We start from the raw sequence: 13835 nt of genomic DNA on the forward strand, positions 1-13835 counted from the left end.
ATTCTCCAGGCAAGAACACTGGAGTGGGGTTGCCATTTCCTTCTCCAGGGCTTCTCTCACTAAGGACCTGCAAAACCTCTCAGGTGCGGGGCCCACCCCTGTGTCCCAAAGTCACAAAAGCCATGCTTCCAAGTGTTTCCTGTGCATTTGCTGAAACCGCTTACCCAAGTTGACCAACTCCATCTGAGTATATGTCATGAACTCGGTCACACTGGGATCCCTTGACGATGCCCCCCTCCTTGGCCTTAGGCTGCTCATGCTTCACTTTCTGCTGCACAGCGGGCCTCACTGTCTAGCGGGGACCCACGGGCTCATAACGTTCATCATCAGTCACTTACCGCCTCGCTGTCAGAGATGCTGGGTTCTTCAGGGCCACGGGGTTCTTGCTCTAACACCAATATACGCTGTTCTAGTCCTTCCACGTGTCTCTGCACATTGCACACCAGCATGGCATCACAGAGAGCACTATCAGTATTCTCCTTCAGGGCAGTCAGGAAAACACACCCCACGGTGCCAGGCAGTTCCTGCCACCTTGTTTGGCAAATGGGAACTCACTGCCTGTAACCCCTTTTCAATACTATCCAGTGAACCATCCACCACTTCCCAGTCTTCCAACTGGAGCCCATGTCAAGAGAACAGAGGCCACCAGTACCATATGCTGTCTGGTGGCCACTGGCTTCCTCCATCTAGTGGAGCCTCAGACTCCCCTACCTGCTGGATATCCTGCCAACTATGCCAATTGTATCGCTGATCATCCTGTTTGTGGCACCAATTGTCTTGCTGTATCCCACTGTGGACACTGTTCTTTGAACCCAGGGGAGGCAAGCTGTGAGCTAAGAGGCTGGAAGGAGACTTGAGGGGCCAAGGAACTGCAGGCACATTTATTCTCTGCTGGCTGGCACAACAGCTCTAACACAGCCTTTCTCTTGGCTGGTTCGGAAGCCATAGCAGTATTCTCTCTTGGCTGATGCAGCAGCCATAAAATTCTCTCCTCTCGTGACTGATCCAACAGACACAGCCATGACATCACAGTAAAACCCTGACTTTATGGGTGGAGCTCACATATATGTGTACTGCACACAACCTGTGAGCAAGTGAGTACCTCGTGACAGGCATGTGCAGTGCTATAAATGATTTCTGCTGTTGCATACTCATTGTTTACAAAACATGGGGAGAGGGAGCCTGAACACACCATCTTGGCCAATTTGCTCTCTGCCCGCAAGAGTTAAGTAAAAGAGATGAGTGATGAAGAAAAGGACTAACACTAAAATTATTTACCAGGGAAGAAAAGACAGAGTGTAGAAAGTCCTTGAATTTAAAAGAAAGTTCTAATTCTCAGATATTTACTGTTTCTGATGTTCAAATTGCTTTCATTGTGTGAAAATGAAATCATTTTATATCATTCAGTGTCTATTTTAGGCTCTTTTAAAAACAACCTACATGGAAATATATGCAGCCTTTGCTTTTAAGCATTTATTTCTGTCATCTTGGTAGTATTTAGATCCAAGCCTTTATTCATTCTGCATAACCTACTTTGGTGCTTATTTGTTCCTTGTATTATGTTTTCATGCAATTAATATTAACAAAACATGTGTTTCCCTTTTGGCACTGCTGAGGATACAAATAAATAATGTCTTAGAGGAATTTACAATCCAGCTGAGGAGCCCACATGCCATAGCTTTGTAAAAGGGTTTCTAATGATAGGGCTGTTATAAATCCCAAATTCGTAGCACAAGTGATAACCAGCAAGTTAGTGGAATGAAGGGAGAAAGACACAGTCTCAGTTATCTGATGCTATGTAACAAAATCACTTCGGAATTTAGTAGCTTAAAACCACAAGCTTTCTTTCTTTATTTATTTTTAAAAAGTTCTCTTTATTTTGGCTGCACCTTGCAGCAAGTGGAATCTTTTTTTTTAAATTAGTTTATTTTTTATTGAAGGATAATTGCTTTACAGAATTTTGCTGTTTTCTGTCAAACCTTAACATGAATCAGCCATAGGTATACATACATCTCCCCTTTGAAACTCCCTCCCATCTCCTTCCCCATCCCACCCCTCTAGGTTGATACGGTAACATGGAAACTTACCTTATATTACCATTTGTAAAATAGATAGCCAACGGGAATTTGCTGTATGGCTCAGGAAACTCAAACAGATGCACAAGCTTTATTTATTTATTTTCTTTTTTTATTAAATTAATTAATTTATTTTAATTGGAGGCTAATTACAATATTGTAGTGGTTTTTGCCATACATTGACATGGAAGCAACCTAGATATCCATTGGCAGATGAATGGATAAGAAAACTGTGGTTCATATACATAATGGAATATTACTCAGCTATTAAAAAGAATGTATTTGAATAAATTCTAATGAGGTGGATGAAACTGAAGCCTATCATACAGAGTGAAGTAAGTTAGAAAGAAAAACACCAGTACAGTATATTAACACATATATACGGAATTTAGAAATATGGTAATGATGACCGTATATGCAAGACAGCAAAAGAGACACAAATGTAAAGAACAGACTTTTGGACTCTGTGGGAGAAGGCAAGGGTGGGATGATTTGAGAGAATAGCATTGAAACATGTATATTATCATAAGTGAAATAAATCACCAGTCCAGGTTTGATGCATGAGACAGGGTGCTCAGGGCTGGAGCGCTGGGTTGACCCTGAGGGATGGGGTGGGGAGGGAGGTGGGAGGGGGGTTCAGGGTGGGGAACACATGTACACCCATGGCTTTATTTTTATGTTCACAGCAGCAGTACATGATGGGCTTAGCTGAGGCTCTTTTCCTGATCTTTCCTTGGGTTACTCATGTGTCCACAGACATCTGGAGCCTTAGCCGGGCTGCACTGTCTAGGTGGCCTCGCTCCTATGGCTGGTGGTTGGTGCTGGTTGTTGGGGGCCCACATGTATCCAGGAGGACAGCCTTGGCTTCTTCATATAATGACAGTGTTCAAGCAGGACATGAGTGGAGGCTAGAAATGGCCCCTTTGGAGGCCAAGGCTTGAAATTTTCACATTGCCAGTTTCACTGCTTTCTACTGAGCAGAGCAAGTCACCAGGCCAGCTCACTTTCAACAATTGGAGAAATGAACTCCATTTATTAATGGGAAGAAATGGAGAAGAATTTGTGCCCATTTTTAATCTATCATATCTCTAAACCTGATTTTTTGTTATGAACTCAATGTCTAGTCTATTGAATAAGTTGGTCCTGATTTCTCAATGATGTGTCAAATCAAAAATACCCCAAACTAAAAAGATTAGCCCTTGACTTGTCCTTGGTTACTGGCAACTCCCTCTACCTTGTCAACTAAGCCAGAATATCCAAAGTTAGTTTCAGGCTTTTCCCCTCTTCACTCTCAGTCACTAGGCTCTTATTTTTCTCACAAAGCTTATTTTAGAAATTTGTTTCCTATATTTCTATGCTATATTCTAGTGCATTTATTGATCAAGCCTAGTTTGAAGTGATCTGACTTTTTCTTTTGTTTCCAGCCTAATGAAACCTCAAACCAATCCTTTATACTTTCATGGCTATCCTTCTAAAACAAAGCTTTGCTTCTGTCACTCTTGTTGTTGAAAACTCTTCAATGACACTCCATTGATTTAGAATATAATTATGCTCCTCTGCATAAATGACAATTTGGCCCAAATGCTTTACTGCCTCATCATTTACACTCTTTCCAGCCTGTCTTTCTGGTCTCTCTCATAGTTTAAGCATTACGTATCTCCTCTTCGCTAAATGTGCTTCCCAATTTCAAATATGCTTTGCTCCAGAGTTGCCTTTGTTTAGAATAAATTCTATCTTCCCCCACATCTGGCTACCTAACTCATTCTCATTCTTCTAGGATGAGCAATGAAAAGTCACTGTCTGTAAAAAATTGTTCTAACTGCTTCAGGCAGAGTTATGTTTCAATTCTCTACTCTGATCAGGGTTTGACCTACTGCTAATAAATAACACAAACTGAAGTCATTTCTCTCTTTGTCAGTTTTTAGGGTATGAGATTTTTGAAGGTTGAGAAGTTTATTTATTTCTATGTTCCCAGTGTTTATTGGAGAATATGATCGATAAATTAAGAAGATTCAGTAAATGCTAACTTGGAAAGTGATGACAGACATAGAAAACAGATTTGTGATTGCCAAGCAGGAGGCAGGGTAGGGGAGAGATAGATTGGGAGTTTGGAATTGGTAGATGCAAACTGTTACATATAGAATGGATAACAACAAAGTTCTACTGTGTAGCACAGGGAAATATATTCAATATCCTGGAATAAACCATAATAGAAATTTATTTTTTTCTAGAAAATATATGTGTAAAAATATTTTAAATATTTCTTCAATATTTAAATTTCTTTTTAAAAAAAGATATATAATATACAGAGTTCCCTGGAGGTTCAGCGGTAAAGAATCTGCCTGCCAATGCAGGAAATGAGGGCTTGATTCCTGGGTTGGGAAGATAACCTGGAGAAGGAAATGGCCACCCCCTCCAGTACTGTTGCTGGGAAATCCCGAGGGCAGAGGAGCCTGGTGGCTACAGTCCATGGGGTCACAAAAGAATCAGAAATGACTTAGTGACTAAACAACAGCACACACACACACACACACACGTGTGTGTGTGCACCTATATATATAGTTAAATGTATAGAAATAGTACCTACTCTCACTCTGTCTGATAAACTCTAATATTTCCTGTTGTTTTCCCCATATTCTATCTTTTAAAATTGATCCCTGTTTACTAAATTGAATGGTTAATTAAAAGACCCACAAATATCTCATTGTCGGAAGACTACTAGTGTAGAGCATCAAAAACATACGTTACTGACATCATGATTTTGCCTAAGGCTGGCCCTGGTAGTCTCCTAAATAAAGGCTGCAGTATCTAATATATTCAGAAATTTCCTTATTGAAATTCCTTGGATGATGGACATCATATTTAAACATTGTGGCTTAAAGTTGCTTAAGCTTTTATGAACTAACAGATCTTATAAAAGAAAAGCATTAACTTGTCAGGCATATTATTGAAGATTAAGTTGTATCTTGAATCATTCCTTAGACCCTTTCTCATTATAAGCAATTTTGGTGATAAACACAATAGGATAAAGTTTAGTTTTGACTTAAGTACTGAAAATATATTGTCCTTAAGTTGTAGCTAATTCAAACAAAATTGATTAAATTATTTTCATCTTTTTCTGATTAAATTAATCAAAATTGATTAAATTACTTTTCATCTTTTTTCATTTGTCATCTCCTATCATCTCTTAAGGAATTTTCTTCAAATATCAACATAAGATTTTGAAAACAAAGCCTCCTTTTCTATGTATGGCATGAAATATGTTTCTAGAAAATTATGTGCTTTTTTGTTATATAATTTTACATCAATTGAATTCATATTATTGTTAATAATGACTAAGATTATTGGGCACTTAACACAAATTAACTCATTTATATGTAATCAGATTAGATCAGTCGCTCAGTCGTGTCCGACTCTTTGCCACCCCATGAATTGCAGCACGCCAGGCTTCCCTGTCCATCATCAACACCTGGAGTTCACTCAGACTCAGGTCCATTGAGTCAGTGATGCCATCCAGCCATCTCATCCTCTGTCGTCCCCTTCTCCTCCTGCCCCCAATCCCTCCCAGCATCAGTCTTTTCCAGTGAGTCAACTCTTCACATGAGGTGGCCAAAGTACTGGAGTTTCAGCTTTCACATCATTCCTTCCAAAGAAATCCCAGGGCTGATCTTCAGAATGGACTAGTTGGATCTCCTTGCAGTCCAAGGGACTCTTAAGAGTCTTTTCCAACACCACAGTTCAAAAGCATCAATTCTTTGGCACTCAGCCTTCTTCACAGTCCAACTCTCACATCCATACATGACCACAGGAAAAACCATAGCCTTGACTAGACAAACCTTTGTTGGCAAAGTAATGTCTCTGCTTTTCAATATGCTATCTAGGTTGGTCATAACTTTACTTCCAAGGAGTAAGCGTCTTTAATTTCATGGCTGCAATATTTAAATATTTCAATAAAATTAATTAGCATTGCTGTAATCTTTTTAAGTGTAACTATTTGTCTTTAATTTTTCATGGATACTTCTTTTTACACAGTCAACTTCTTTTCACATCTAAATTATAAATAAAACATTACCTTATTTAATCTTTAAATACATTTCTGAACATTCAAGCTTCTTTCTAAAATGCATTTAATGATTTTTTAAAAGAAACTACCCATATTGGCCTTTTACTAAAATCACTTCACTGTAAGTAGCGATTTCATATTCTTAAATTTAATCTGTGTTGATACAACCTTAGTTTCCTCAAATGAGGTATTTAAATCATTGACATAGACCTAATTTAAGAAGAGTGGTATGCTTCCATATTAGAGTGATCAATAATGCATCATTAATATAACAAATACCTAGGTTTCAGTAATGGTTCCAATTTTGTCAGACTTGCTTCTGTGTAATTTCAGAAAAACACATGAACCTATACTGATGAAAGTGACATCATATAACCTGTACCTATTTTTTCTCTTTCATTTGTAAGGCAGATGGACAGCCCAGAACTATAGCCAGTTCTGGGGAATGACATTAGAGGAGGGTTTCAAATACCGCCTTGGTACCTTACCACCCAGCCCCTTGCTTCTGAGCATGAATGAAGTGACCGTAAGTATTTGCTCAGTTTGATTCATGTATATGTGTGTTTATATAAGTGTGTTCATAGGTGAATTTAAAGCAATTTTTAAAATTAACTTTTATTGGAGTATAGTTGGCTTACAATATTGTGTTAGTTTCTACTGCTACTGCTACTGCTAAGTCGCTTCAGTCGTGTTCGACTCTGTGCGACCCCAGAGACAGCAGCCCACCTGGCTCCGCCGTCCCCGGGACTCTCAGGCAAGAACACTGGAGTGGGTTGCCATTTCCTTCTCCAATGCATGAAAGTGAAAAGTGAAAGTGAAGTCGCTCAGTCGTGTCCGACTCCTAGCGACCCCATGGACCGCAGCCCACCAGGCTCCTCTGTCCATGGGATTTTCCAGGCAAGAGTACTGGAGTGGGGTGCCATTGCCTTCTCCGGTGTTAGTTTCTACTATACAGCAAAGTGAATCAGCTGTAATTATACGTATGCTCAGGCATTCAGAGGTGTCTGACTTTTTGTGACCCTTTGGACTGTAGCCCACCAGGCTCCACTGTCCATGAGATTTTTCAGGTGAGAGTATTGGAGTTGAGAACATTGAAATGTGTTGCCATTTCCTCTTCCAGGGAAACTTCCTGACCCAGAGATCAAATCCACGTCTCCTGTGTCTCCTGTATTGCAGGTGAATTCTTTGCCACTGAGACACGGGGGAAGCCCACATTTACATATATCCCCTCTTTTTTGGATTTCCTTCCCGTTTAGGTCACACAGAGCATTGAGTGGAGTTCACTCTGCTATACAGTAGGTTCTCATCATTTATCTATCTAGTGTATACGTCAGTCTCCATCTCCCAATTCCTCCCATTCAACCCCCTTTCCCCTCTTGGTATCCATACGTTTGTTCTCTATGTCTCTGTCTCTGTTTCTGCTTTGCAAATAAAATCATTTAAAATAACTGAAAGAGTGAGTTTTAAGCATTCTGAGATAATTTTGTCATTAAAAAACAAACACCTTTCTCCAAAATGGTTGTTACTGCCCTCAAAATTTTCATGTGGACTTTGTAAGTTCACTAATATCAATGAGATATAGTCTCTTCAAGAATGATTGTGTGTCCATTTACACTGCTAATCATTTCAGAGAAATTCATGTTTCTGATAATTGGCTTTCCAGTGACTCAGTGCTTAAGCAAATCACTAATTGTCCTTATTTATATTTTTTTAAGTAAACTTAGTTATTTTGTGAATTCATCAAAACAGAGTTTTGTTGGCTCCCTTGGACTCTCCATCATGAAATTAAAAAAATAAATGCCAGTAACTGCAGATGAGTATGCTTTGATGATTAATAAAGTTTATCTTCAAAAATCCTCACATTTTTCATTTAAAGAACACCTTCAAACTTTGCCTGACAAGCTGGCAAACTCCTTCATGAAATTGCCATGTTTCCTAACACCTTCGTGCTCTGTATTACTGACTTAGTTTTCCCTTTCGTAACTGAGAGGTGTTATCTTCTGATCGTAGGGGTCTTATATAAAGAGACTTCTGCTTCTCTAGTTATCACAGACCTCTAACTTAGAGCTGCAGCTTTACCACCCCACGTGCGGACCTCTCAGTTGAGATGTTGATTATATTCAAGGCCTGTTACAAATGCCCAGAGCATTTGTACTTTTTAAAGATTCCACATATAAGTGATATCATAAGATATTTTTCTTTCTCTGTCTGACTTACTTCAAAAACAAACTTATGGTTACCAAAAGGGAAAGCTGGAAAGGAGGGATAAATTAGGAGTTTGGAATTAACATATACACATTGTGTGCGTGCCTGTATGGTTTGATTCTTTGCCACCCGTGTCTCTTGCGTCTAGCACTATCAGGCTGATTCTTTACCACTGAGCTCCCTGGGAAGCCCTTGTATATAAAATAGATAATCAAAAAAGAGAGCTGTATATCTTGGGGCTTTCCTGGTAGCTCAGATAGTAAGGAATCTGTCTGCAATGCAGGAGATTGAGGTACAATACCTGGGTCAGGAAGATACCCCGAAGAAAGAAATGATAATCCACTCCAGTATTCTTGCCTGGAGCATTTCATGGACAGAAGAGCCTCAGGGCTGCAGTCCATGAGGTTTCAAAGAGTCAGATATGACTGAGGGACTAACATAACTCACCCCCTATATCTCAGGGAACTCTACTCAGTATTCTTTAATAAACTTCATGGAAAAAGGATCTGAAAAAGGATGAATATTTGCATATAGACAAACTGAATCACTTTGCTGTACACCTAAAACAAACACAACATTGAAAATCAATCATGCTCCAATATAAAATAAAAATTAAATTTAAAAAAAGCCCAAAGAACAAATGTCCAGGCTGCTAAAGAACTGACACTTCACTCTGCAATGAAGATGTCAGTTCCTGGCTGTCTGGAAGCTCTCAGCATTTGACAGCAGGCAGTGCTGCTGTTTGCTGTTGGATGAGTTGTAAATCCACAAGTTTCTCATTAAATGTTTAATGTGCTTTGCTTTCGGAAGATGTAATCCCCTGAGTTATTATTCCAATTCACATTCCAGTAGCAGACGCTGCTAAATTATAACTAGTATGCGAAAAGATCACAATAGCTGCCATGGATTGAGTAGTTGTGTGCCAAGCACTCTTATTAGCACTTGCATGCATTATCTCATCTAATTCTTGGCTTGATGTAGTGGGTACTGTGATTATCTGTGTTTTAAAGACAAGAACACTGAGAAAGAGAGAGGCTAAGTCACACTGAAGTAGAGAGAAGCCACCTAGAATTATTTAAATGGCAGAGCCAGAACTATACTATTACAATTTTTTTTATTCTAGTTGAATTGGTTTACAATGTGTTAGCTTCTGCTGTACGACAACGTGAATCAGCTATATGTATACATTTATTCTCTCCCTCTTGAGCCTCCCTCCCCTTCCCATCTCACCCCTCTAAGTCATCCCAGCACTGGGCAGAGTCCACTGTGTGTACAAGAAGCATTTTTCCACTATTTTATACATGTTAGTACTTTTGCCTGGAAAATCCCATAGACGGAGGAGCCTGGTAGGCTGCAGTTCATGGGGTCGCTAAGAGTCGGGCACGGCTGAGCGACTTCCCTTTCACTTTTCACTTTCATGCATTGGAGAAGGAAATGGTAACCCACTCCAGTGTTCTTGCCTGGAGAATCCCAGGGACAGGGAGCCTGGTGGGCTGCCGTCTATGGGGTCACACAGAGTCGGACATGACTGAATCGACTTAGCAGCAGCAGCAGTGTATATATGTCAATGCTAGTCTCTAAGCTCATGTCAGCCACTTCCCACTCTACTGTGTTCACAATTGCATCCTCTATGTCTTCATCTTTATTCTTGCCCTGCAGATAGGTTTGGCTGTGGCATTTTTCTACATTCCATAGTATGTACATTAATATGCGATATCTTCCTCTTCCTGATTTACCTCACTCTGTATGACAGACTCTAGTTTCATCCACATCACTATGAATGATCCAATTTTGTTCCTTTTTATATCTGAGTAATACTGCATTGTATATATACATGTGCCATATCTTCTTTATCTATTTATCTGTTGATAGACATCTAAGTTGTTCCATATCATGGGCAGAGACAGGACTTTAAAAGATCTGTCCCCCAACTGGTCCTGAGTGTTCCTGTAGAATCAGTTAACTTTGACCCATTCAGGTTCAAAATAGCAAAATGGCTTTTAATCTTGGAGCCAGATATCTTTCTGAAATGATCAGCTTAGATATATTTCTAAGCAGCAAATATGATTCATTGACTGCACCTACTTCTGCTTCACTGATGGCACTAAAGCCTTTGACTGTGTGGATCACAACAAACTGGAAAATTCTGAAAGAGATGGGAATACCAGATCACCTTACTTGCCTCCTGATAAATCTGTATGCAGGTCAAGAAGCAACAGTTAGTACCATACATGGAACAATGGACTGGTTCAATATTGGGAAGGGAGTCTATCAAGGCTGTGTATTGTCACCCTGCTTATTTAATTTATATGCTGAGTACATGATGCCAAATGCTGGGCTGGATGAAGCACAAACTGGAATCAAGATTTCCGAGAGAAATATCAATAACCTCAGATATGTAGATGACGCCATCCTTATGGCAGAAAATGAAGAGGAACTAAAGAGCCTCTTGACGAAAGTGAAAGAGGAGAGTGAAAAAGCTGTCTTAAAACTTAACATTCAGAAAATGAATATCATGGCATCTGGTCCCATCACTTTATGGCAAATAGATGGGGAAAAAATGGAAACAGTGATAGACTTTATTTTCTTAGGCTCCAAAATCACTGCAGATGTTGACTACAGGCATGAAATTTAAAAGACGCTTGCTCCTTGGAAGAAAAGCTATGGCAAACCTAGACAGTGTACTGAAAAGCAGAGATATTGTTTTATCTACAGGGATCCCTTTAGTTAAAGCTATGGTTTTTCCAACAGTCATGTATGCATGTGAAAGTTGGACCATAAAGAAAGCTGAAAACCAAAGAATTGATGTTTTTTTCAACTGTGGCATTGAAGAAGACTCTTGAGAGTCCCTTAGACTTTAAGGAGATCAAGCCAGTCAATCCTAAAGGAAATCAATCCTGAATATTCTTTGGAAGGACTGATGTTGAAACTCCAATATTTGGTCACTGATGAGAAGAGCCAACTCATTAGAAAAAATCCTGATGCTAGGAAAGATTGAAGGCAGGAGGAGAAGGGGATGACAGAGGATGAGACGGTTGGGTGGCATCACTGATTCAATGAGTATGAGTTAGAGCAAGCTCCAGGAGATGGTGATGGACAGGGATGCCTGCCATGCTGCAGTTCATGAAGTCACAAAGAGTCAGACACAACTGAGTGACTGAACAGCTACAATAGATATATTTTTGGATTTTTTCCTACAATCAGTAAATTATAACATCTTTAGAGGTTATCATAACTTTGAGTGACTTAATTATATGATCAGTTGGAAAAAGAGGTACTTTTTCCTGGTTTTTTTCTTTTTCATTTTTGTCCTTATCTGGATAAAAAGAGAAAGAATTGTTTGGGAAAATAAGAAATTCATCCCCTTTGTAAGGAATATTTTTCCCTTGCTTCTAGTGAGGGCCCACTAAGCCAAATATTCATTTAGGTGTCGATATACATTTTCTCTGAGTTCTTTCTAACATATCTTATGAAGCTCTATTTTCTTGCAACTTAGAGTATTTTATATTCTGGGAGAAATGAGGTACATTTCTTTCCCAGGTTGCCACAGTTTATAGCATAGAAAAAGGAAATCTAATTCTAAATCACTTATTGGCTCCTGGGGATTTGTTTGCATAAAAGTCACTAAAGCAATATTTAAATGAAAAACGATTAGAGCTTTGGGAGAATTTAAATTACCTAGCACTATGAATTAATGTAATAAAGTTGCCAAGTAGTTCCAGGAAGGCAATAAGGAAAATTTGGCTGATCTGTAAGAGTTCTGCTGCCCACTTATGATACAAAGCAAGGAAATAGCTTCCCATTTCTAAGGTATAGTAGCTTCAAGGCTGAAGTCTCTTCAAAAATTTTCTGAGTGTTGAAATTGTCCTGGTATCTGGTCAAATATTAGAAAATCAGAAATATAACAAGTACTTCAGTGAATAACATGGGATCAAATGAACTGAGTTAAACCAGTTGCTACAGGAAGAGCTTTAAAAATAGGTTAATTCTTAGCCTGGTGACTACATATAACACAAAATACCCCCAATTATCAAATGGACTCTGAATACAGTAGAAATGAATTATTTTGTGTGTGTTTGCTTCTGGATAACTCCCCCCCTCCCCAATACATTTTTTAAATGCAATTTTCAACATAGGATGGTGTGTTACATACTAACTGTACTAACTGGATAGGCAGTTACCAACAGTTGGGATGGTTTTTCTGAGAACCCTGCATCACCAGCCCAAGACAGGTCCTTTTCCTCGAGCATATTACCTGAATGAGAACTGAGATTTATCATATTCTTTATCTTGAGTGGGAAAGGTGAACTGTGAGTCATTCCTGGTTTGTGGAAAAGCTCTTATCTTCTCTAGCTGGCTTCCTGGCTTCCCGGCTTGTTTGAAGCCATTGTTCCCATAATATGTCTTCTGAGCTAAGTTGGTGGCTTATCAACAGGTCTTTGATAAAGAGTTCCATGATCATATAAATATGAAAAAAAAAAACCTGGTTAATCTATATGAATTCAGCTCAGTTTAGTTCAGTTCAGTCGCTCAGTCGTATCTGACTCTTTGTGACCCCATGAATCGCAGCACACCAGGCCTCCCTGTCCATCACCATCTCCCGGAGTTCACCCAAATACATGTTCATCGAGTCGGTAATGCTATCCAGCTATTTCATTCTCTGTTGTCCCCTTCTCCTCCTGCCCCCAATCCCTCCCAGCATCAGAGTCTTTTCCAATGAGTCAACTCTTCGCATGAGGTGGCTGAAGTACTGGAGTTTCAGCTTCAGCATCAGTCCTTCCAATGAACACCCAGGACTGATCTCCTGTAGAATGGACTGGTTGGATTTCCTTGCAGTCCAAGGGACTCTCACGAGTCTTCTCCAACACCACAGTTCAAAAACATCAATTCTTCAGCACTCAGCTTTCTTCATAGTCCAACTCTCACATCCATACATGACCACTGGAAAAACCATAGCCTTGACTAGACAGACCTTTGTTGGCAAACTAGTGTCTCTGCTTTTTAGTATGCTATCTAGGTTGGTCACAACTTTCCTTCCAAGGAGTAAGCGTCTTTTAATTTCATGGCTGCAATCACCATCTGCAGTGATTTTGGAGCCCCCCAAAATATGAATTAATTCAACCCAAATGAATTTTTGTAGGCTGTGATGTGTAACAATGAGGAATAGAATATACTGATCATGGGAGGTTAGAAAGGTTTAGCTTAAAGATTTTGGTAGCTCTTCCTGGATGACAGTCCTAAGGGTGAGCCGACAAAAGGAAACAAAAACTGATTGTTTTCCCTGGTACAAGCAGACTGACTGAGAGGAAGTGAGAGAGGGGAAAGAAAGAGGGCAAGAGGGTCCTGACTAGACCATGCAGATCCTTGTTTTGTAGGAAGACTCATTTCCACCCACTTTATTTATTTATTTATTTTTTAATTTTATTTTATTTTTAAACTTTACATAACTGTATTAGTTTTGCCAAATATCAAAATGAATCCGCCACAGGTAT

General features: G+C 39.4%; 1 protein-coding gene across 1 annotated transcript in view; it reads left to right on the forward strand.

The window, feature by feature from the left end:
• The window catches only part of TINAG (tubulointerstitial nephritis antigen), a 105605-nt gene that overhangs the window by 16362 nt on the left and 75408 nt on the right, over nucleotides 1-13835 (forward strand). Inside the window, exon 4 of the mRNA XM_055571775.1 lies at nucleotides 6550-6664. Within this exon, the coding sequence (XP_055427750.1) occupies nucleotides 6550-6664 (115 nt within the window). The remainder of the gene's footprint in view (nucleotides 1-6549; nucleotides 6665-13835) is intronic.

The sequence above is a fragment of the Bubalus kerabau genome, chromosome 3 (genome assembly GCF_029407905.1).
Source record: "Bubalus kerabau isolate K-KA32 ecotype Philippines breed swamp buffalo chromosome 3, PCC_UOA_SB_1v2, whole genome shotgun sequence".
Taxonomy (NCBI): domain Eukaryota; kingdom Metazoa; phylum Chordata; class Mammalia; order Artiodactyla; family Bovidae; genus Bubalus; species Bubalus kerabau.